The 21,838-nt window shown below is 54.9% G+C and overlaps 2 protein-coding genes across 2 annotated transcripts in view; one reads left to right on the forward strand and one right to left on the reverse strand.

Annotated features, from left to right (window-relative positions):
• Positions 1 to 463: 463 nt before the first annotated feature.
• On the forward strand, positions 464 to 1,897 carry H1-8 (H1.8 linker histone; the record flags this gene model as incomplete). Its single annotated transcript, XM_082487908.1, has 5 exons — positions 464 to 479; positions 699 to 985; positions 1,073 to 1,205; positions 1,301 to 1,437; positions 1,538 to 1,897. 5 exons carry the CDS (start codon positions 464 to 466, stop codon positions 1,895 to 1,897), a joined length of 933 nt encoding a protein of 310 aa, XP_082344034.1.
• A 4,681-nt stretch (positions 1,898 to 6,578) lies between these two features.
• Positions 6,579 to 21,838, reverse strand: part of PLXND1 (plexin D1) — a gene marked incomplete at its 5' end in the record, with an annotated part of 82,400 nt that continues 67,140 nt past the window's right edge. Inside the window, 10 exons of the mRNA XM_082487728.1 lie at positions 6,579 to 6,753; positions 7,417 to 7,491; positions 8,457 to 8,597; positions 11,691 to 11,838; positions 13,315 to 13,478; positions 14,300 to 14,404; positions 16,103 to 16,137; positions 18,299 to 18,362; positions 19,410 to 19,513; positions 20,574 to 20,730. Of these exons, the coding sequence (XP_082343854.1) occupies positions 6,637 to 6,753; positions 7,417 to 7,491; positions 8,457 to 8,597; positions 11,691 to 11,838; positions 13,315 to 13,478; positions 14,300 to 14,404; positions 16,103 to 16,137; positions 18,299 to 18,362; positions 19,410 to 19,513; positions 20,574 to 20,730 (1,110 nt within the window). The 3' untranslated portion in view covers positions 6,579 to 6,636. The remainder of the gene's footprint in view (positions 6,754 to 7,416; positions 7,492 to 8,456; positions 8,598 to 11,690; positions 11,839 to 13,314; positions 13,479 to 14,299; positions 14,405 to 16,102; positions 16,138 to 18,298; positions 18,363 to 19,409; positions 19,514 to 20,573; positions 20,731 to 21,838) is intronic.

The following is a 21,838-nucleotide window of genomic DNA, read 5'->3' on the forward strand; positions in this document are numbered from 1 at the left end:
GCAAAGCGAGCTGGCATGTCACACCAGTGCACTGGGAATGGGTCCTGCATGGGCCCCACACCATGGGCTGGCTGCCCATCCGCCCCGCAATGAGCACTGTCAGCACGCTGCCACCCCAGCACCCTGCCACCCACCGAGCAACGGGTGGGTGCCTTTCCCCTGCGTGTTCAGGCAATCCCCCCATGACTCCCCCATCTCCCACCCCTCTCCAAACTCTCTGCTCAGACGTGCCCCTTCTCCCTCCAGCCCTTCACAAAGCCTTCGCAAAGGGCACTTGGCTTCCCACCACCTGCTCCCACCGGGGCGGCAACCAGAGCAATTAGCAGCTGCTAACCAGCCCCTGCAGTTAGGGTGCTAATCAGATAAATTAGCTGAAAGTGAACTCAGCCTGTGAGCAAGGGTAGTGGTGCTGCCAGCAGAGCTGGGGGCTGCCCTGGGGCTTTAGTGGGGTGTTCGTGCTGCCATGGAACCTGAGCTGGGTAAGGGGTTTGCTGAGTGCTGTGGGGTCCTGGCAGAGCTGTGGGTGCTGTGGGGCTGAAGGTCTGCTCGGGTTCTAGTGGCTATGGTCCCCGTGAGGCTGCAGGGATGAGCTGGGTGGTGGTTGTTTGGTTTCTGGAGGGCTGCAGTCCTTGGGGGCATGAGTGCCTTGGGGCTGGGTGCGGGTCTGGGTCCCAGGAGGTGCCTCTTGTCTCTTCCAGCAGCCAATGCTGCTGGCACAGCTCAGCTCCCGCAACCGCTGTCCCGGGGCTGGTGGCCCTCCCACCCTTCCACCCTGCACATGGTCATTGAGGCACTGCGGGCCCAGAATGACACAAAGGGCACCTCCGTTGTTGCCATCAAGCGGTTCATCCTGTCCAAGTACCCCACTGTGGATCCCATCCGCCTCAAGTATCTGCTGAAGCAGGCACTGAGCAAGGGGCTGAGCCGTGGGGACCTGGTGCGGCCCCGCAACTCCTCAGCTGTGGGGGCCACTGGCCGCTTCAAGGTGAGCAGGGGGCTGCCAGCCCCGAAATGGCGGGGCTGGGGGCCATGATGCCCCCTGGCCCCACTTTCACCCTTCTCTCACCCCTAGTTAGCCCCCGAGAAGCTGCAGCACAAGCAGCCGCCGGGCCAGGTGGATTCCGATGGAAGACAGGCCCCGAAGCCAGGACGGAAAGGGACCACCAAGCTGCCCCAGGCCCCTGCGGCAGGTGCGCGGCAGCGAGGTAAAGGGCTGGTGGTGCCACGAGCCACCCCGGGGATGCCCCAGCCCTGTGCAGAGGGCTCTGCTTGGGCTCATCCACCACCCTTTCTGCCCCAGGGATGGCGAAGGAGAAGCCGAAAGTGGAAAAGGCAAAGCCAACTGCAGTGAAGGCGAAGCAAACAGCAGAGAAGGCAAAGCCAACTGGGGTGAAGGTGAAGCCTGCAGTGGAGAAGGGAAAGCCAACAGCAGAGAAGGTAAAGCCGAGGGCAAAGCCTGCAGATGTGAGTAGGGCCCAGTGGTGAGGCTGGGTGGCTCATGGCATGGCTGCAGCCTGAGGTGCTCTCTCTCCTCCAGGCTCAGCCACCAGCAGCAGCGAAGCCCAGGAGCGATGGAACGAAGCCCCTGCAGGCTGCCAGCCGCCGCTGGGCCCCCGGCAAAGGGCGTTCACAGCTCCCCATGGGTCTGGCTGCTGAGGATGCAGGAGGAGGTGGTGGCGATGGTGACAGCCCTGTAGGTGCTGGGGCAAAGGGGCCCCGAAAGGCCCAAGTGGCAAAGAGCAAGGGGAAGGCACCCCAGCAGGAACAGCAGGATGCTGCCAAGGCAAAGGGGGGTCGAGGCAAGGCGAGGAAGCCCCAGGCAGCCCCATCAGTTGGCCAGGGGGAGCCCAGGCTGCAGCAGGCAGCCCCCCCTGCAGTGGGCAAGAAGGCCCCGTAGGGGGTCCTGGGTGGCCCCGCTCCCTGTGGGAGCCCAGCCTTGCTTCCAGCCCTTGGGGTCAGCATTGGTTTTAGTCCCCAGGACAGGTTTTAGCAAGAGGTGAACACAGACTTAATAAAGCTTTTTCACTCCCCTCATTAAATGGTGTGACTGCTGCCCTGCTTGTGGGTCTCTGCCCCTGCATTCCCACCTCCCGGCGCCAAAGCCCTCCAGCCCTGGCCTCGACCCATGTGGCATGGCGGTGAGCTGGTGCTGCAGGCAGCTGCCTGCCATGCCAGCTGTCATGGAGAGATGCCCTGTCTGTCCCCACATGTCCCCAGCTGCTGGCTGTGGTGGCACAGCTGGCCAGCCAGCAGTGCTGGGCTTTGGGGGCTGTGTGTGTGTGTGTGGGCTGGAGGTGAGCCCTAGTGCTGGGTGATGGCCTGGGCAGGGGGCCCTGGGACACAGCATGGTGGCACCCCTGGGCACTGCGAAGCTCAGGCTTGGCCAGTCCTGCTGCCGTGGGCCCCGCATCCTTGGTGTGGGGTAGGTGTCCGGCCCTCTGCCCTCCTGGCTGCCCTTGTGCTAATGCCTGGCTGAGCTGGGATTACAGGAGTGCTGGGGGCAGCGGGTCTGGGTGCATGCCATGGGCAAGGGTCCCTAGCACTGGGAGGAGCTGCCTGTGCTCTAACCATAGTAAGAGGGAGACAGAAGTGTTTTAGGGCTCAGAAAAAGAGTTTGGGGTGTTTGCTGTAGACTGCAGCGTTGCTCACGCTCCTGTTATCTATCTGTGGCACAGTGCTCACCTCTAAACCTGTCTTGCTAGCTCCTGTGGGTCAACATATGAACACTTTCATTTAATAGTTTCAAATACTTGAATTTCTCTTGCTCTGTGCAGAACAGAGCCCTTCTGAAGGTCAGCCTGATAATGCAAAGGGTTACAGTCCTCCTGGGCAGGAGAAAATAAGTGGAAGTAAAACTCTCTTCCTAAAGAGGATTTTGCTAATCTTCAGCTGGCCTTGCCAATGCCCTCCAAGGCTCCTGGCCTTGCTTTGGGGCTTAAGCAAGAGCTGAGCAAACTTCTCTTTAAACTTCAGCCTTGGCCACGTTGAGCCATCTTTAATGGAGCTGAAACTCAAGTCCCCCAAGGGACAGGGTGGAAGGTGCCACAGTAATAACTAAGCAGAGCTCGCCTGACCCTGTGATGGTTTGCCGCACCATGCACTGCTTGCTCGCGTGGAAATGTCCTGTAACAGAACCGGGCAGGAGCTGTGTCTTCTCTCAGCAGGCACCCAGTGTGAAGCATGAGGCTCTTTCACTTTGAGAGAGGCCAAATCATTTAACAGCTGGATTTAGCTTTACTAAGAATCAACTTTCTAGCAGGGAAAGAAAATCCCTCTGGTGTCTGGAAAGAGCAGCTTTTACTGGGGGAGGTGGAAGAGAGAGGATTTAGCAATGCCATGGTTATTAAGACCCATAGACCACAGCGGGTGTAATGGTGCTGAAGCCAGAAGCCTCGAGGGCTGGCCACAGTGGTGGTGCAGAGCCAGGCGCTGGGCTCCCCAGGGCTGGGAGAGGACACCATCTCATGGGGTGACAGCACCTGGCGGAGGTAAGAGCACCCAGCCCTGGGCACTGCTGTGGTGTTACTGGTCTTTGTGTGTGCAGCACAGCATGCGGTCAGTTCAGGCATGTGGTTGTGTCCTCACACAGCTCCTGTTCTGGCAGGACCCTCAGTACAGGGTAGCAGGAGCAGTGCATGGCCACAGTGTGCTCTGCAGGAAATCAGGGCTCTGCAGCCCAGAGGGGTAAAACTCTATCTCATGGAAACATGGTGGTTATGAGCTGAGCTGCCAACCCCGAGCATGGTAAGTCTCGTACATGCAAAGCTTGCTGTGCACCCCTGCAAGCCACCCTCCCCCTCGTGCTCCTGGGCTGGATGAGCATGGCGGTCAGCAGGCCAGGGGGTGTGAGAGGACAGGCGCCCTGTCCGCGGGCAAGGGACAGTAGCCCGACCTTGTGGGTGGCAACAGGTGTCTGCCACTGTGTTGTGTGTCCTCTGTGTGCACAGGGGCAGGAACTTCACTACGCAGGTTTCAGCACCTTGTTTTATTACAAAGATAGGCTTTTCCAAGAGTCTGCCACTTCCACTACACAGCAGGTAAGGGCACTACACCCACAACACGTGCCAAAGTTTAAAAACATGTTACAAAGGGCTTGGGGGTTCAAGGCAACACTACAAACCCTCAAGCTTCTTCTCCATTAAAGATGTTCCTTGAAAATGGTTGTAGCAACTACTTTTTTTTTTTTTTTCTTGCTTTGGAAAAAAATTAAATAATAAAGCAATAGGCCCCAATACATGGCCCAGTCACATCACCTGGAGGCAAACTATATTATTGGCTCACCTGTATCCTTTCCTTGTTACAACATGGGGCTGTCATTCCATGGCCCTTTCCCCACCTCCCTAAGCTCAACGTTCTCTGCCACCTTGGTCCTTCTCACCCTTGCCTTCCATGTGCTGGGCCTGCCTATATCTCTGGCAACTATTCACAGTTTCTAAAAGAAAAAAAAATTCAAGACTTTTTTGTGAAATCACTTTCAAAATAAAATGTAGCCCAGCTACATTCTTAGAGTTTCTATTCTGAAGCCGCATCCTCAGCAAAGACATTGAAACCTCTACAGTGTATGTACTTTTTCTGTAGTTTTTTTTTAAAAAAAAACCCCGAAACTGTTCTTCCCCTTTCCCTCCCCTCCCCCCCCCCCCCCTCTTTTAACATACTGGATAAAGTCTATCATTTGTTTTAAAATAGATATCTATATACACATACACGATCCTGATGTTCCAATTTCTGACAAATGTGGCATTACTGGAAACGATGGGATGGAGGCCACCTGTCCATGGCAGTGAGTCACCCAGGAGGAGTTTTGGTGGACCAAAGTCATCTAATACCAGGTTGCATCCTTGCGAGCTGGATGAGTAACGGAGGCTCACCTTTGACCCTGCCTGGAGTGAGGTAGTAACTTTTTTCTTTTTTTTTTTTTTTTTTCTTTGCTATTTGGCAGTTTGAAAATGCGGTGGCTACAGCTGGGTTTAGCTCTCATGGGCAGGTTGCCTTTGCCTGCATGGGAGTGCTGGCTTCAAGCATGTGGTGCTAGCTGCGGTCCAGCCTCTACAGAGGGGCCTGTGTGATGCTGGAGAAGACCAGAGCTGTCACAGCTCCCCTGGCTGCAGAATAACGAAGCTGCCAGCACAAAGGAGAATGGGCCACCAAGCTGGGACAGGGGGTTTCCCCCCTCGCAGATGCTGCAGGTCAGCGGTGAAGTTTCTTGGTTTGTGCAGCGAGACCCTGCTTGCTGACCCCAGTGTAAGGAGGCACGGGACGCTTTCAGCCTTTGTTTGCAGCTTGGACTGCTGGAGCGGCTCTGCTGGCCTGCACGAGCGAGAGCATCGCACTGCCAGGGGGATGGGGTCCAGTCTTTTGCCTTTACGGGCTGAAAAAAAGACTGGACACAGCACAATTCCGTTCTCTTGGTTGCTTTCAGGTGACAACTGTGGTGGGCTGGGTCTGAAGCAAGCAGAACAAGATGCTTTAGGAAGACACCTCTGTAGCACTGACCTTGTTTTCGGTGATGATAGCAGGGAGCTGCTGGAGCACATGGGGCAGAGGGAGGGCAGATGCTACCTGGTGGTTTGTCCTGCACGTGGCTCAAGTCCGCTCTGTCAGAGGGCTGTCAGCAGAAGCCAACCTCTGCTGGCATGAGTGGCGCTGCTGGGGCTGAGCTGGGGCAGTGCCAGAGAGGTGTGCACAGCCAGCACGGCAGGGAAACTGGAGTGCGAGGCAGAAGTCCTGCCCCTCATCTACTATGTCTGGTCTTCTGCTTCTAGGCAGAAGCTGTGCCTGTGACCAGCTGGTTGAAAGGTGGGTCATTAGGGGACATCTGCCTACCCACTGCAACTCCAGCTCCGTGTGCATGCAGATCTGGGAACCTGGGGAAGGGGGAGCAGCCCTTCCCACGCAGTCTAACACGCCACGCTCCCTCTGGCTCCGTAACAGCTGCCTGCTAGGGGATAAAGTGCTTTCACCATGCCTTAGCTGCTTGGGAAGCAACTGCTTTGTCTCAGCCCCAAGTTTCCCATGTTGCCCGAGTCTCAGATGGAGGAGTGGTTATGTTTACACATACAGTACAAAAATTAAAAGGCACAAAAATACACAGAATGCAGCAGATTAGTGAACAGTTGATAGAGTCCCTGGTGTTGGAAAAACAAGGATGTCGGAGGGATGGTGTGGAAAGGAGCTCAGGCGTTGCTCCAGTGGCCTTTGCCGTCTCCACTTGTTTCCACTCTCCCTGAGGCTACCCTTCTGCTTTGCGTCTATTGTTACAGCTTCTGCAGCCCTGTCTCTCGTCCTGAGGAACCACAAGCAGGGATGCAGGGAGCCGCTAACCGCCCGGGCGCTGATCAGAGGGAAGTGGTGAATTGAGCTTGCCACAAGTGTCAAGTCTCCATTTCTGGCTGGCAACAGCAAATAAATTATGGGTGCCACAGTGCAGACCAGGGGGGTTCTGAGCTGCTCAGAAAGGTGTCTTGTGGCTTCTTGTTAGGTGAGGGAGCCCTTCAGCCGTGGTCCAGGCCCACCCCCACCACAAGGCTGGTTTGAGAATGACCCTGGCAGAGGTGATGCATGGTGTATCCACGGCTGAAGGCAGGTTCCCTACGGCACTTTGCTGTGCAGAAGGTCACTTCCAGGGCTGCAGTCAGCCTAGGCTTCACTGCAGCACTCGTAGATGTTATCCTCCATAAGCGCAATCACTTGCTCAAATTTGTGCTGGAGCTGGGTGCGCTTCGTCGTGGGGTTGGCATCCAGGGCAGCCACGATCTGCAGGAGACACGGGCAGGTGGGCGACCGAGGCAGTGCTGGGCGGGGGTGCCCACCCGCCAGCCCAGCTCCCCCCACCAGCCCTGTTCAACCCAAATCCCAGCCGGATCTCCACCAGGGAGAGCCCACCCTGCTCTACAGCCCCTGCGCTCACGTGCCCCAGCACCCGCTGGCTGCTCCAGGGCACAACCAAGTCCCTGGGCAGGGGGTGGGAGAAGAGGGGAATGCAGCCAAACCCCATTGTTATGAAGCAGCTCACGGCACAGAGGTAGCCCGCAGCGTGAGAGCACAGGGGGCAGGAGCCAGCCAGGGGTGGCGGGTGGAAGGTTATTTTGGGAGCAGACTGTATCAGCATGCTCTGCCCTCCTGAAAACATCTCTGGGTCTACACATTGGGCAGCCCACTGCAGTCCAGCCCAGCCAAATGCTGTTAAAATCAGCCAGGAATAGCTGGCCTTCTCTTCCAAGAAGTCGTCAGCCAAGGGATAGGAGAGCAGGTGCATCTGTGTGTGCATATATTACATATGTGCGTGGGATTATGCAAAAAATGATAATCCCTTTTCTGTGGGACTGGATGTGGGCGTTTGACTGCTCGGTTACAACATTCCACTTGTCATTCCCTCTACAGGTACGCTGAGGCCCGAGTGCAGCTGAACCCACTCACCTGGGAGCGATATCTCTTGGCGTATTTGTATATCTCAGCCATGGCGACATTGGTGTTGAATTCATTCCGGTATTTCTTTATAAAGACAGAACAAAAAGGGGACAAATATTGACGAGATGCAGCAAGCAAGTTGAAGCCCAGTCAGCAGCCATTAACTAGATTAAAAGAAGGTTTTTGCCTGGATATTTTTATTACTGTTGCACTGATGCAGCCAGACTCTTCACTTACTCCTTTAAGGAAGGTGCACTTGCTTACATCAGAAGTGCTCTCAGTCCTTTTAAAGCCAGCGTTAAATGCCCATGCTTGATCGCACTGTTTACCCCTCAGTGCTCAAAGCTATTTCAAAGGATGGGGCGGCATGAGAGCTGCGCAGAGGAATGCTGATGGAAGAAACCCTCTCGGTGGCTGAAGCGAAGCTAAAACGCTGCAGGGAGATGGTTTGAATTTGAGGAAGCTGTGGCGCATCACTGGCAGGACTCAGATCCGGAGCGTGGCTGCCAGCTCCCGGAGCTGGTACCAGGACCGGCATCCCGCATGCAGGCTGGCTGCCATGGCCAGCTGCCAGTGTGCTGCCTGGGACTCGGGGCCAGCCCTGGCAGTGGGCGCTCGGGGGCCAGCTGGCCGGGGGGCTGCAGGACGGCAGAGATCCTTTTCCAAACTTCCTGGATCTTTGGCACTGAATTTTGCATTCAATTCCCAGTGGTGCCAAAGCTCGTTAGGTTCAACCCAACTCGTGGGTGTTTACTGCAGCTCCGGCAGTAACTGAAGATGCTTGGAATTAGGTCAGATCAAGTTTGTGCCTGGAAGTTTGAGGCAAAATACCCTTTCTTGTTTGCTCCCTCCACCATCTAAGGAGTAGCTGATTGCAGCCTATCTGCGTTCCCTGCTGCTCCCCGAGTCCTGCTGTCAGCCAGAGTAGAGCAGGCTCAGTGGTTCTCACTCAGGCAGGGCACCGAGCCTGCAGACCCAAGCCCGTCCCCGGCACGGGGGTGTGAGCCAGCCGAGCCCCCCTCCGCCCGCTGCAGCCCAGCGCGCCTTACCCGCGACTCCTCCGCGAGGTGGGCATTCATCTCCTGCTCGCTGAGCGGGGGCATGTCGTGGATTTGCTTGTAGTATCGCTGCACTATCTTCCTATACTCGGGGATCTCCTTGGCGTACAGTAGTTTATTGGTCGGGGAGTCCTAGAGCGAGGGCGAGACACCGAAATCAGACACCATATTGTTCCTGGCTGAAAACTTCTTATCCTGTTTGTCTGACCAAAGTGCTAACCGTCAGACATTGACTTCAGTTACAGCTGGGTTCGGGAAACAGCTATATCTTTGGTCCTGGCTTTGCACAGACGGGAGTGTGGTGGGATGGCACCGAGGCACAAAACAGCTAATGACAGAGGCGCTTTCTCAAACACATCAAGGTGCTGTGGACAGGTACCACCCGCCTGCGGTGCCACAGAGTCCCTCCGCCCTTCTGCCTAGCGCGAGCTAAACGTTCGTTAGCTACAATGCCAGTGAAGGTGGTCTATATGAATGTGTTTTAATTTGCAGCAAGGGCAGGCTAAAAAGCATGCTACAAGGTCAGGCGAGGTGGCTTGCTGCCAGGTGATGCTCTGCAGATGAGTGCAGCGCAACTGCATTAGATAAAACACTTGTGCTCCACGGCTCTGCGTGTGGAAATTGGTAACAAGGGAAGAGCTTCTGCATGCATTTACTCGGGTCTCTTGAGCAGACAGCTTGATTTAAACTGAAGAACAAAGCTCTCACAAGCTGAACTTTGTCAGTTGAAATGTTGCTCTTGGATTTTTCATGTAGCTTTGATTTATTTTGCATTGGCTAACCCAGCCTGCCTGGCCTATATTGAGTGCATGTGAAGTAATTAACAGAAAATTCTGAGTTCTCTTGATTAATGTCAGCTTAGACAAAGCAGTCTTAACCTCCCAGCCACACGATCGGCTTGTACCAGTGAAGGCATAACCCTGCCTGCACTCCTTGCAAACACAGGCATGAATGATTTTAACCTCAAGGCAATCCTGCCCCGCTGATATCATTACCCCGGGAATGAACTTGGCTGACTGGCCTGGCGTTGCATCCCGAAGGGAAACAGCCCCAGGCTCGGGGACACAGAGGGGAGTAAGATCAACTCATCCCGCCGCCCTGACGCTGGAGCGCGGGACTGCGCCCGCTCTGACAGGTGGAGGAGAGGGAGGATCGCCAGAGAGAGCACGGCAGGGCTCCAGCCGCGGAGGCAGCATCTTCAGCTGCATCGGGCAGTAAATAAGGAAGCCCGGGGTAACTGCAATCTGCTGCTGCAATATGTAGCGTGGCTAATGCTGCAAGGGAAATGGGCACCAGGCTGTGGCACCAGATCCCACAGCAGTTTATTTTCAAACCCAATGACAAGGCATTACAGGAATATGGCCAAGTTACAGAGCCTGCTCACAACATATTTTTTCCCCCCTTAGAAATACAAAAGAAACCCACGCTGACTCTTTTTTGAGTTATTTTCTAATTTATGTCTGATTTGTCCGCTCTGTATTATGAAGAGATGGGTACTGGTTTATTAACTGCTTGCACACTGTGGATGTACAGAGTCTGAGTCTGTTCTCATATTTGCAGTATCAAGCGCAACGTGCTGAAACCAGGGGAAGAATCCAGCCTGGAAAACATTCAGCCATACACTGTCTGTATATGCAAGCTGATTTTTATGCTGAGGATTTATTCTTCCCACATTACTCAACAATTCCTTCACTTATGCTATTGTATTCCTGAAAAATGTTTCCATCTGCTGTCTGACTCCAGCTGACCCCTCTTCCCCTCACCCACAGCTTGACAAGGACAAATTGTAGGTGTTTCGTAACACATGCGGAAAAAAAAGACCTAAACCCAAACAAACAAAAAATCAAGCACTCATTAGATCTTCCTCCAGTATTAACCTCTCCCAGTGAAGGCTTCCTGTGGCTCTCAGTCGGGGGGGATGCGCTGGGCAGCCCCTGCCTCCCACCCCTCTCTCCATAGGGTCCCCTCTACGTCACACACAGTGCCGCCGCCAGCCCCCGGGGCGGGGGGGGCAGTGGGGGACGATTTACAGCATTTCTTAATAAAACTTATTTATGTCGGGAAGTTTCAAATGTCAACACCGCGCTCAGCCAAGCCAGTGGGAGAACAGAAAACATGCGCGCTGGATGCCTCGCTGCCCGCCGGCCCTGCGGGATGGTGCGTGGGAGCCCCATGGCGGGAGAGGAGACCTGGCCCGCACAGCCTCACGGTTGCTCAGAGCAGGCGTAGCTTCCTAGGCGGGTGTGCTGTGTCCGCTGGGCTCTAATCACACACCGGAGATGGCCAAGGTGTGACGGTGACACTACCACTGGAGGGGAGCACCAAGCGCTCCACAGGCAGGGCTACGGCAGTGCCTGCCACGTGCTTCCACGTGCTGATGGGGGTGTCAAGGGGATGGCCCCAGGCAGTCCCCGCATCTCTGCGTGAGCCAGGCTGGGTCCATGCTGCCTAGGCAGGTACAGCCCACATTCCCGAAGGCTCAGCTCCACCTGAGCTTCTCACGGCTCCCCTGGGTGAGAGGCTGTGCAGAAACCACTGACAGCGATGAGTAAAGCTTCACCTGAAGCTACATCCTTTTCCATCCTGCCACGCGGAGTTTACATCATCCCTCAGCTGCTGTTATGGGACTGTTACGCTAACGATGTCCCCGAAACCAGCCCCGACTGAGGGAGCTGGGCTCCCGTGCCGAGTCTGCTTGTGCCCCCAGCAGGGCTGCCGTCCACCCGTGCTCGCCCTGCAAGGGTACACCGCTGCCCGAGACAGCAATAGAGAATGTTCGTCTGCTCATGCACCAGCTCAGCCCTGTCAGGAAGCGTTCCAGACGTTGTGCTGAATAAGCTGGGTGCTCTCCTGGGACTGCGGCACAACAGTATGGCTACTGGGGAACACTAAGCCAGCGGCTGGGTCTCCCTCCATCTCCCGAGCTTTCCAGGACCGGCCTTTCCCTTTGGCATCCTGCCCATGACTGAGTGTTCCCACTCCCTGACCGCCCTTTGTGACAGAGGGGGTGCAACTTCCCAGCTCAAAGTGGTGGGGAAGGGAGGGGGAGAACCCATCCTCGGAGACAGCCAAAACTTATCCATGTGAACCTCAGCAAGTGGCTCCCAGCCAGCCCCGCTGCCGCGGCAGGTCGGACTGGGTGACCTCCGACAGCCCCTTCCCACCCGTATTGGGCAGTGTCCCTGGCTGCCCCAGCAGCAGCGAGATGTCCTCTCTGGAGGGTACCTTGCCCAGCTGCAGGTCCGAGAGGGAGCAGGCATCAATGAAGGCCTGGGCTATCACAGAGAGACAGGCGTCGATGTGGTCTGTCTTGTCAATGTCGAAGACAAACTGGGGATTCTTCAGGATGTTGACCCAAAACCTCAGAGGTAGGCTGCAAAGGAAACAAGCCAGGAACACACACCGGGTGAATGTTTGTACTTCAGAGGGAGCGGAGAGGAAATGCAAGAAAAATGATGACAGAAAGTGAATAGTAGAGAGGAATAAAATAAGGAGCCAAGTTCTGCTATTGAATCACGCCCTGGTAGCGTATGGCCCTCTGCCTAGCTAGAGGGACAGGCACACCTCTTCACCCTGAAGAGACATTTATTCAACCTGAAGCACGCAGCACAGACAGCAGACATAATGTACAGCCTTGTCTAGGGGAGTGTACACCCCTGCTCCTTCAGCAGCTCCCCAGGCTGGCGATGCTCCATGAGAGGCACCGGCAGGTTTGCCTGCACGGGGCTGATGAATCAAGCTTCCCCACTTGCTGATTTCTGTAGCAATGGTGTCAGCTCCTTTTCCTTCTTCCCCGACAGTAACCGTCATCTGGTTCTGATGGTAAGCCTGGCCCCATGAAATGTATTTCATGTGTCTTTTTTTCTGCTCTCTCGTCATTTTCTCCTCCAGTTATTTCACTGCTCATTTGGCCACAACACAGTGCCAGTATATTGCTCGCCCTTCCAACCATCCCTTCTCAGCAGCTGAGGATTGAAAGCCACTATAAGTCTTTGCTCTACTGGCAATTAAAGGTAATGAAGTGTAGGCAAATCCGTAGCTCAACAGTTGTGTCTGCATGCCTGCTATCCCAGCCAAATTTGTTTTTAATTTTCACATGTTGGGCTGGAAACAGTTACTGTCCCTGCACCCTCAGAAGCACTGAGTCTCCTCGACACTCCTTCCAAGCTCCCGTCTCTCCCCAGTCCAATCTTCTAGTTTCTCCCTTGCTCTATTTCCCCCCTTCGCTTTGGCTCCCTGACCCCATCCCCACTGCTCATCACGTCTCAGCGCCGCTTCCGGCTGGTCCCCAGTGCTGCGGCACCCACCAGCACGCTACTGTCACAGCACCAGCTCCTGGAGTCGTGTGAATGCCCTGGAGCCTCAGCTTGGTTACAGAGACAAGTTGGGAAAATTGCCCCCAAGGGCTGAAAACCCAGAAGGCAAATGAAAAGGAGCCAAATGCACTGTTTTTAAAGTCTCCATGACGTTTTAAGACCTGACATGATTTTGGACTCTGTTTCAGATCTCCAGCACTTCGAGCTAACACCATTGCTACCTCCTGTCGTCCCGTCCCTCTTCTGATTCTCCTTTAATTATTTGTATTAGTGTGCCAGTTCAATCTGCCCTTTATCTGCCTACGCCTCCTCTTCCAGCTCGCCATTCCCCTGAGCTCTTTGTTTGCTCAAAGCTCTCCAAGCCTGTGTTTGGCCTCATCTTCTGCTGCCCCGCCTCCACCACCCCTCCTGTTTTCCAAGTCCCTCTTCTACTTTTAGCAACCTAAAGATTAGTCCAGGACACCAAGGCTTTGCAGCTGCTGCTCCTGAGAGATGGAAGGAAGGAAAGAAAGAAGAGGTTTCCTCTTCCAAACCTGTTGGTCTTCCAGATGTGCATAGTGTCAGGGTCTGTGATCCCTCTTTTCTCTGCTTGCTCCTCTAGGAAGTCAAAGAAATACTTCACGGCCACAGGTGGTTTATCATCTCGAATACTAAGAATGGCTTTGAACAAGTCGTCCAAGAACTTCTGCAGCGTGCCCTGTGGGACAAGCGCACACGATAGAGACTGGGGACAGAACCAGCACCCGAGCCCAGGAAAACAGTGTGAGGGGCTGCGACTGCTGCGCACAAGGGGAAATCCTTTGCTGCCAGTTGGATAAATCAGAAGAGAAAGGGAATGCCGAAGCAGGGAGGGAAAGGTTTGTTTGTGCATAGCGATATAATTAGCTTGCATTTGGGTTTAATTTCTTTTGGCATCAAGATTTTCTTTCTTACTGCTAGGATCTCACATCTGTGATTGTTCTCTGCAGTAAATACAAAGAAGACTAAAGACTGCTGGCCATTCTTGTGATCTCTGCTCCAGTGAGGCATCATGCTGGGATTAAAGATGGGCTGGGAGCCCAACTGCTGGAGCTGAGCACTCGCAGAGAGTGGGGAAGTTCAAATCTGAATTAAGATGCACAGACTGCTCCCGGCTCCCAGCGCTGAGCATCTCCATCTCCTTTCCCAGCAGGATCTCTCACTGGGGAGATGGGTTCAGGGCTAAACTGCACCACGAGCCCTGAGGCAGTCAGCATCCCTTTCACATGCACAGACCCCAGACCAGCCTGGGGAGATCGTGTGGGGCTTCGTGCAGCAGCGCTGCTGCTCCAAGGGTGAGCTGGAAAGCTGGAGGGAACCCCAGGAACCGGCAGTGCCCGGCAGCCTCGCTCAACATGCTCCAGCTGGCCAGGACAGACGAGTCCCACCGCCTCTCCAGAGTGAGCGGCCCCGCAGCACTCCTTCTGCAGAGCAGGCGTCTCGCCACAGCCCATGAACCCCAATCCCACCTGCCGCGAGGGAGGGCGTCCCGTCCCCTACCTTTGTGGAGAGCAGCCTGGTCAGGTAGATCTCTGGTAGGACTTTCTTCCTGTGGCTCTGTCTGTGGGACTTCTTATGTTCAACTGATTCATCGGTTGGGAGAACCTGGTCCGATACAAAACACATGTTCAGAGCACTCCTCTCTGGAAGTGTCACACTGAATTTTCCTTTACATATAGAATTTCAACTGCATATAAAATTCAATTAAAAAGCAGTTACTATGTTATAAATATACCCTTATATGGCTTTAAAAAAGTGATTCATAATACTCAGTTTTTCTGACATTTGTTTCTCTTGTGCGCTTTATTGCCTCTCTCAAGCTAGACAAAGAAAATGAAACAATCAATCTCACTTTGCTTGTTAGTCTGCTCGCCTTCCTGGTCTCTGTGCAGTACTCCTGTGCGGCTGCAGTTTAGGCTCCCAGAAGCAATGCACAAGGCTTCTGCGGAAAGCAGCTTTTCTTAGATTTGGAAAAAGTGCAAGAACGATCAGCCAATATTCCTACCCTGGCCTTTTTAAAAGCAAAAATAAATATTCCACTGGTCAGGTCAGTTAATTACTGCTCTATAATGACCTAGTAAGCCATTTAAGTCCATCTTGGCATTGTTTCACACGTGCACATTCGGTTTCCCATCCCTTCTCCCTCCTTGCTCTGTGTATTCATGTGCGTGTGTGCACATGTGCGTGTGCATTGTGTGTTTGTACTCTATTTGAGCATGGAAACTTTAGCAGAGAAAAAAAATATCAGGCTATAAAATATTGCTGTTGTCCATAACACTTTTTTTCATAAGAGCTTTTAGCAACATTTAGCACTTGGTACTTCCAGCATGGCGCACAATCAGGAACTAATAAATCTCCGCAGCCCTGGGAAGCAGGCGGCACGCCAGGAGCTCCCAGTAGGTGACTTGACCAGGACTGCGCGGGGTGCTACCAGCGGTGCTGCGCCGCGCTCTGACTGCGCTCCTGACCACTCTGTGGCTGCTGACAGCTAGATCAGGCACAACAATTACATTGCCATCCTGGTAGTTTTTTATGATGTCCCATAGTACTAAAGCTTGTCTACAGATAACCTTTCTGTGCCTCTCTGAGCCTCTCTGAAGAAAAGTAACGAGCCCTGATCCAGCTTGTACATCACATCTGACATTCCACCCCATGGAGATGAATTAAGTTAATATCAGCAAGGCTGAGAAGATTTTCTCCTCTTTCATCACATACATACACTGAAAAAACAGGACCCAGAGGCTTAAGTGCAGGAGAGATGGGGGATTGCTGTGCGCACACAGCCTGACTGGTCACCTCTTTGCACCCAGCGCTTTCCAGTCTGCCACCTTTTGGGGGGACATCTCTCTGAGAGCCAGCCTGGCAGCAGCGGACATCCTGGCTGAGGGACCACCACAGCCCAGAGCCTCCCTGCCCCAGTGCAGCGGCTGCCGGAGACGAAACGGCCTGTTCGGCACCCACTGGCAGGGATGAAAGCAACAGCTTCTGTTGTCTGCTAACCGGCAGCCATGGTAAAGGTGAAATATGTCAAAACGTGCAGATTAAATGGGCACCCCTCCACTGCTGCAAGGAACCTGCCCGTGCTCTGCCATCGTCCTTGCTGCCACGGCAGCAGGAGAGATCTGGGGCAGCAGAGCCACTGCTGTGACCCGTTGCGTGCGGTGCCGCGCTGCAGATTGGGCATCCTGGAGCAACGGCTTTCCTGCCCAGCAGCGCTCCCCCGGGGAGGGCAGGAGGGGAGAGCCACTCCCACTTCCCCACCACGCAGCCATCAGCCTCCATAGCTGGGAGCGGGGGACTTACCAAGTGAAAGTACTTCTCAGTGTCCAAATCCTTCACTGTGAAGAAGAGAAAGACACAGCAACTTAGTTGGAGGACCCAACCAAAATGTGCCTCTGCAGACACCCTCCACATCAGGGGGCATTTCGCTTTCCCCAACAACCCCAGCACCGAGCTGGTGTTCCCACCCCAAGTGACCTCAGCATTTTAATTTGCTTTGGGGTTGTTTATTGCCCTCTGGGGCACGTGGCAAGTACCTCAGGAAGTACTTTAAGAAGGACTTGAGGTCTCCCAAGGGGTGTTTTAAGAGGGACCCAAGAGGGCATGAAAACAGGACCAGCAGAGGGACACTCCTGTGTCGTGATGGTCTGCGATGCCCTGTGATGCCCCACTGCACCCCACTGTACCCCACAATGCCCCACTGTGCTCTGCAGCCCCACATGCCCTGGGCCATCTCCAAGCCTCATCACCGGGGCCACCACAGCCCTGAGCAGCTCCTTGCTCCAGCGAGCAAAAGGATTCCCACTGCTGAGACAGGCTCGGGGCGGGCAGCCTGCAGACGGGGTTTGAAACTTCATGTTCAATGTGAATTTTTGTCTTCCGTGGTCTGTTTTGACTCTTTGCACAGCCTGAAACCCAGAAATAGGCTGGCAAGAAACTGAACATATGTAATTGGGAGGGAAAGGGCTTTTCCAATCAAGTGGTTTCAGCTCCTTCCCTTTTTTCACTTTGCTAGCACAGATTGAATGCAAACCCCTAATGAGGATGTGAGACCAAAGGTGCAAACTCCTCTGTCTTAAGGGCTGGGAAAGCACTGAGCACCCCAGCAAGCAGAGAGAGGGGGATACTGGATAACACATCTTTAAAGCAAAACCACAAACATCACACTTGCATCTCCTGCAATGTGTGTATCAGAAATGTGTATTCTCCAGATCTTCTTCATTTCTCCTACAGAAGAGGGGGCCAAGAAGGAGAAGCAGGCACAACCCCCCACTTCCACAAGTGACATAGACAAGCCTTAAAGTTAGAAGGAGTATGGAAGCCGCCCACCCTCCGGGATCAGTCCCACACTCTCAGAGATCTGTGACCTCTCCAGTGGCCACTGTGGCTTCAACCTGGGCGAACCTTCAACCTGTTCACTGTCCCAGGTTGCCCCGAGAAGCTGTGGCTGCCCCATCCCTGGAGGCGTTCAAGGCCAGGTTGGATGGGGCTTGGAGCAACCTGGTCTGGTGGGAGGTGTCCCTGTCCAGGGCAGGGGGTGGGACTGGATGGTCTTTACGGTCCCGTCCCACCCAAACCATTCTATGATTCTATAATTCTGTGACCTGCTCTGTCCCCCTGGTCCAGTTGGAGCCCCCCTGCCTGTGCCCGGGGGGGAGCATTCGCTGTGAAGGGGAAGGAGCAGTGCACAGCCCAGCAGCAGCCGTGCAGGGATGGGCAGTGATGGACGGGGCTGATCAGCAGTGCTGACACAGATGCCTTCATGCCAAGGCTGTTAGAATGACGGCCACCTGCGGGCCAGCGTGCCTGCTCTGCCCATGCCCCACAGAAACCCTGCTCCTGGTCCCCGCATCCCTCTTCTCCCTCGCCGGGTGCTGGCTGCGGTTCAGGCAATGCCACCACATGTGGCAGTCATTACAGCGCTCAGTGTCTCCACTCCGCCTGTCTGTCTCGCCAGCGGTCCCACCTGGGACGGCTGCGCTGCCACTGCCTGCACGGCAGGACTCAGACCTGCAGTCCCCACAGGGAGTGCGGGCCCCTCGCTCAGCCGCAGCAAGGGGCAACCCCAGGGGAAGGAGGGAGGTACATCTCCTGCAGCTCCACGGCTGTCTCTGTCCCAAACGTACACCACAGTGTGGGCACAAGGGGTTTGCAGGAGAGCCAGTGGAGACCCTGCAGGACCCGGAGGGCTTCCTGAGCGTGTCCCAGGCTGCCGGCTGGCCAGCTCGCGCAGTGGTGACAGTCCCAGACAACGCTCAGCGCCTTCCCAGGCACAAAGCTGCCCTGACCAGCTTTGCCCAACGCGCCACTACACACACAAGGGTGCTCTACGAGTGCTGGTAACACCAGATCCAGCCCCGCACAGGCTAACACACACCCCAACACCCATGCAAGGGGGCTGGCGACTGGCTCTCAGCATCCCTGGCAGAGACACCCCTCTAAAAACACAAGTGTTTCTGCCCGGTCACCAGCAACAGGGGAAGAGAGGTGAGACATTACCTCTGCTCAGCGTGGTGTCCTTCTTGTCTGACAAACTCATGGCCAGTGACGCACCTTCGGGGATCTGCGGAGGAAAGGGAGAGCAGACATCAATGACAGGAGCCTTAATGGTGCCTCCCACAGAGCCAGGAAGGGCCCCGGGGAGATCCCAGGAGCTGGGGGATGCTGGTGCAATCGCTGCTCTGCCACAAACGTCCCCTGTGCCTGCCCTGCCCCAGCTCCTGGCTTGGAAAAAACATGGAAAGGGTTTTTTAAATGCAAATGCAAGATAGTGAGGCTCTCAAATCTGACGGGAATCAGGCAAATACATGCATCCAAGAAACAGTTTTGGATGCTGACATCGGGTGATTGAAAGGGGAAAGAGTGTGATGCTGTGCAGATGCTGTGTTGCCTTTCCCTGGAAGGGGAGAAGGAACCCGGCCACAGCCCAGAGCCGCAGGGCCGGTACCACCTCTCTGTGCTGCGTCTCCAGCTCTCGGCACAGCGGGGCACTGTGCCAGCAGTGGGGCTCCGTGGCATGGCTGTTACACAAATAATAATATTAATAAGTACTCAGCTCCGTTTTTGATTTTCCATGCACTGTTACAGACCAGAGAGGATTATGCTCCCAGGCATAGCAGGGAATATGGAAATCATATACAAATTTCTGGTTTCATTTAATTTTAAAAGGAAAAACGGTCAAGAAAACAATTTGATTTGTCACATTTCCCCACGCTTTTGGCCTCCACTCCTCGATGGCATCCCTAGCTCTGCTCTCAGGGCAGGCAGCGACAATTGTGCCAGTGATTTCAGCAGGAACACGGATCAAGAGCAGAGTGATACTAATCAGCCAAGCTGGTGGCCGTTGGGAATAGGAGCTTTTTTTCCTCCTCTTTCTGTTGTCAGTAATAACTTGTTTTGCATGAAGAGTGTTTAATTAGTTTCAGTGTGTTGCAATATTAACGAGCTTCTCGCCAGGGCAGATGTCTATTCCCCGGAAGCTCTCTCGGAGCTATGGCAACCTCCCTGCTTGTTCCTGATAATCCTGTTTTTGGAGGGAGAACCGCAGCTCGCCCCCGAGGCCAGGCAGGCTCCAAGGAAGCAGAGCTTTCCTGCAGCACGGCAGGTTTACCTTGTAATGTGCTAATGTGTTGAGTTTCTTCCTGCCATCCTCCACCACCGAGGTGTCGTCGAGGTCCCGGAGGATGTAGCTGTCGGTGCTGGTGGCGAACCACTCTGAGCACAGAGAAGGGAGAAGTGAGACACCAGCCCGACAAAGGTACGTGCAGAGGGGCCCAAGGCGCGGGGGACTGGCCACGCAGCGCTCAGGGGCTGCACAGTCCCACTGCCGAGGCCCCTGGGGCTCTGCTAAACCAGAGCAGATGTTTAGCAATGGCCTCTAGGGTTAGCCCCTGGAGTGGGACTTTCCAGACCAGAGCAGACCCGGACGGAGCTGGGAGAGATGACAAAGGCTCTGTTCAGAGAGATGGGGAGGCGCACATCTCCCCTCTCCCCATCTCGCCCCTGGGGGTTGTGTGGGACCTGCCTCGTGGAGCACCAGGCAGGTGAGATGCTGCATGTCCTGCACATGGCCACTGAGGGTTGGTGGTGGCTCCCCGCAGCGCAGAGCTGGTCACCTGTCTGTGAATAGGGGGCATGCCACGTGCACCAGCTGAGAGGAACGGGGCCCCGTCACTGCTCCAGCCCAGGGCCTTCTTCTATGGAGACCCCCTTTGGCACTGACCACACTGAATGTCACACCTTGCAACTGCGGCCAGCCACGGTGCGTCTACACCACCCGCTGCGTGGCACAGAGACACCACAGACAGCCTGGGTTTCTCTTACCAGCATTGGGTTTGGATCCTTCTTAAATGTTGGGAGGAGGAGTTGGCCACTGGGTAGACAAATGACAGACTTGAATCTATGGCTGGACAGGAGTCCATGGGCTCAATTACAGCTGCTTATGGAGAGCCATGTACTAACAGGCCATCTGCAGGCTCAAGGGTGTTTTAGAGGGTACCTATTCTGGAGTTAAGACTATAGGCTTTAAAGGATGCAAGTCCAAGCATCTCTCTGCTCCACTTGGGCTCTCCTAAAGCTTCTTTCCAGTTATGTGCCCAGTTATTCCTGCCCACCAGTCCCATCACTCATTCCTGAAGACCACCCTCAGGAAAGGCTGCTCTGATGTCTGCCCTCTTGTCAGTGCTGCATCACTCACTGCCCTCTGATAGATGCCAAGAGCTATATGCAACACCAGGTTTTAGTGACTGGCTGGTCCCATGCACCTGGTCCTTACCAAGGTCGACATCTTCCACCCTTGGCCACTGGGAGTAGGGGACGTTCTTGCAGAAGGCCTCCAGAATCTTCTCCTTCACTTGGCTGAGCGTGTCCGTGTCCATGGCCCTGACACTCAGGGAGTCCATCCCACAGCCTTGGAAGGAGACGTTGAGGTTCTGCAGGCAGAGGCTGAGTTAGGGGTGACCTGCCCAGTTCTGCCAGCTCCCAAGGATGCACGGAGGCTGCAGCGCCCACACAGCTCTCATTGGTGCGCTCTGGGGCCCATGCTGCTGGAAATCAGGCTGAACAAATGTGGTCATCTAGGCTTTACCGCTAGTGAGAGGTGCTGATTTATAGCTCCCGGAGGCTGAAGACCCCGTTTGTTGACGGAGCCAGTGAGTGACACCGCAACCTCCTCTCACGCTGCCTTGCTAATGGGGCTTAGCCCTGACGCGCAGAGACCACCATGGGGGCGGGAGGAAAGGTCAGCCCCCATAACCAGTCATGTCCTCAGCTTCTTGGCTCCGGCTGGTGACTAATGGGACCGCCAAGGCTCATTGCTCAGCCTCTCCCTGACGCAATGGGCCGAGCTCCTTTGTTTAAACAAGCTTTAAGCACACCACAGGCTGGGTCTGCCGCAGCCCTGGAGCCCACCACCCGCACCACCCAGCAACCTGCTCGAGAGCGTACCGAACAGTGGGACAAGCAGCTCCAAGGGGCTGCTGCAAAAACCAGCTCAGACCTCAGGGATGCACAACTGCTGCTACAGTCGCAGCAGAAATGTCATTGCAGGGCAATGACAGCGACTCTCTTCCTGTAAAAAATCCTCTCCTCTTTTGGGAGCGGCTGCCACGCCAGGCAAGCAAGGAGAGGCAGAGTCCAGGAGCCTCCTCCTCTCCCAGGATGTGCGGACCCAAATGCTACAAGCATGGTGTCTCCCTCCTGCCGAGTGGGGCTTCACTCTGGGACAGCCTCAGCTCTGCCTCTGCTTGCATCCTCTGCTCCTGTGTGCGCCCAAACTGGAGGGCAACACTGCGCCTCCGCTGGATGGCGAATACAAGCCTGAAGCCATCCCGCTGCCCAAGTGGCAATCCCAGGGCGCGGAGCTGCAGATGCCCAGAGCACTGCTTGTGCATGAGCACAGCTGCCTCTTAGAAGGGCTCCTGGTACACGAGAGCTGTGGCTGGGATTTTCACAGCCTAGGGGTTCCTCTGCAAACACAGCTTTTCAGTGTCAGGATACAGAGTCAGCATCCTTGGCTGTGAGAACAATGCGAATGCACAG

The sequence above is a fragment of the Vanellus vanellus genome (genome assembly GCF_965231255.1).
Source record: "Vanellus vanellus genome assembly, chromosome: 9".
NCBI classification, from domain to species: domain Eukaryota; kingdom Metazoa; phylum Chordata; class Aves; order Charadriiformes; family Charadriidae; genus Vanellus; species Vanellus vanellus.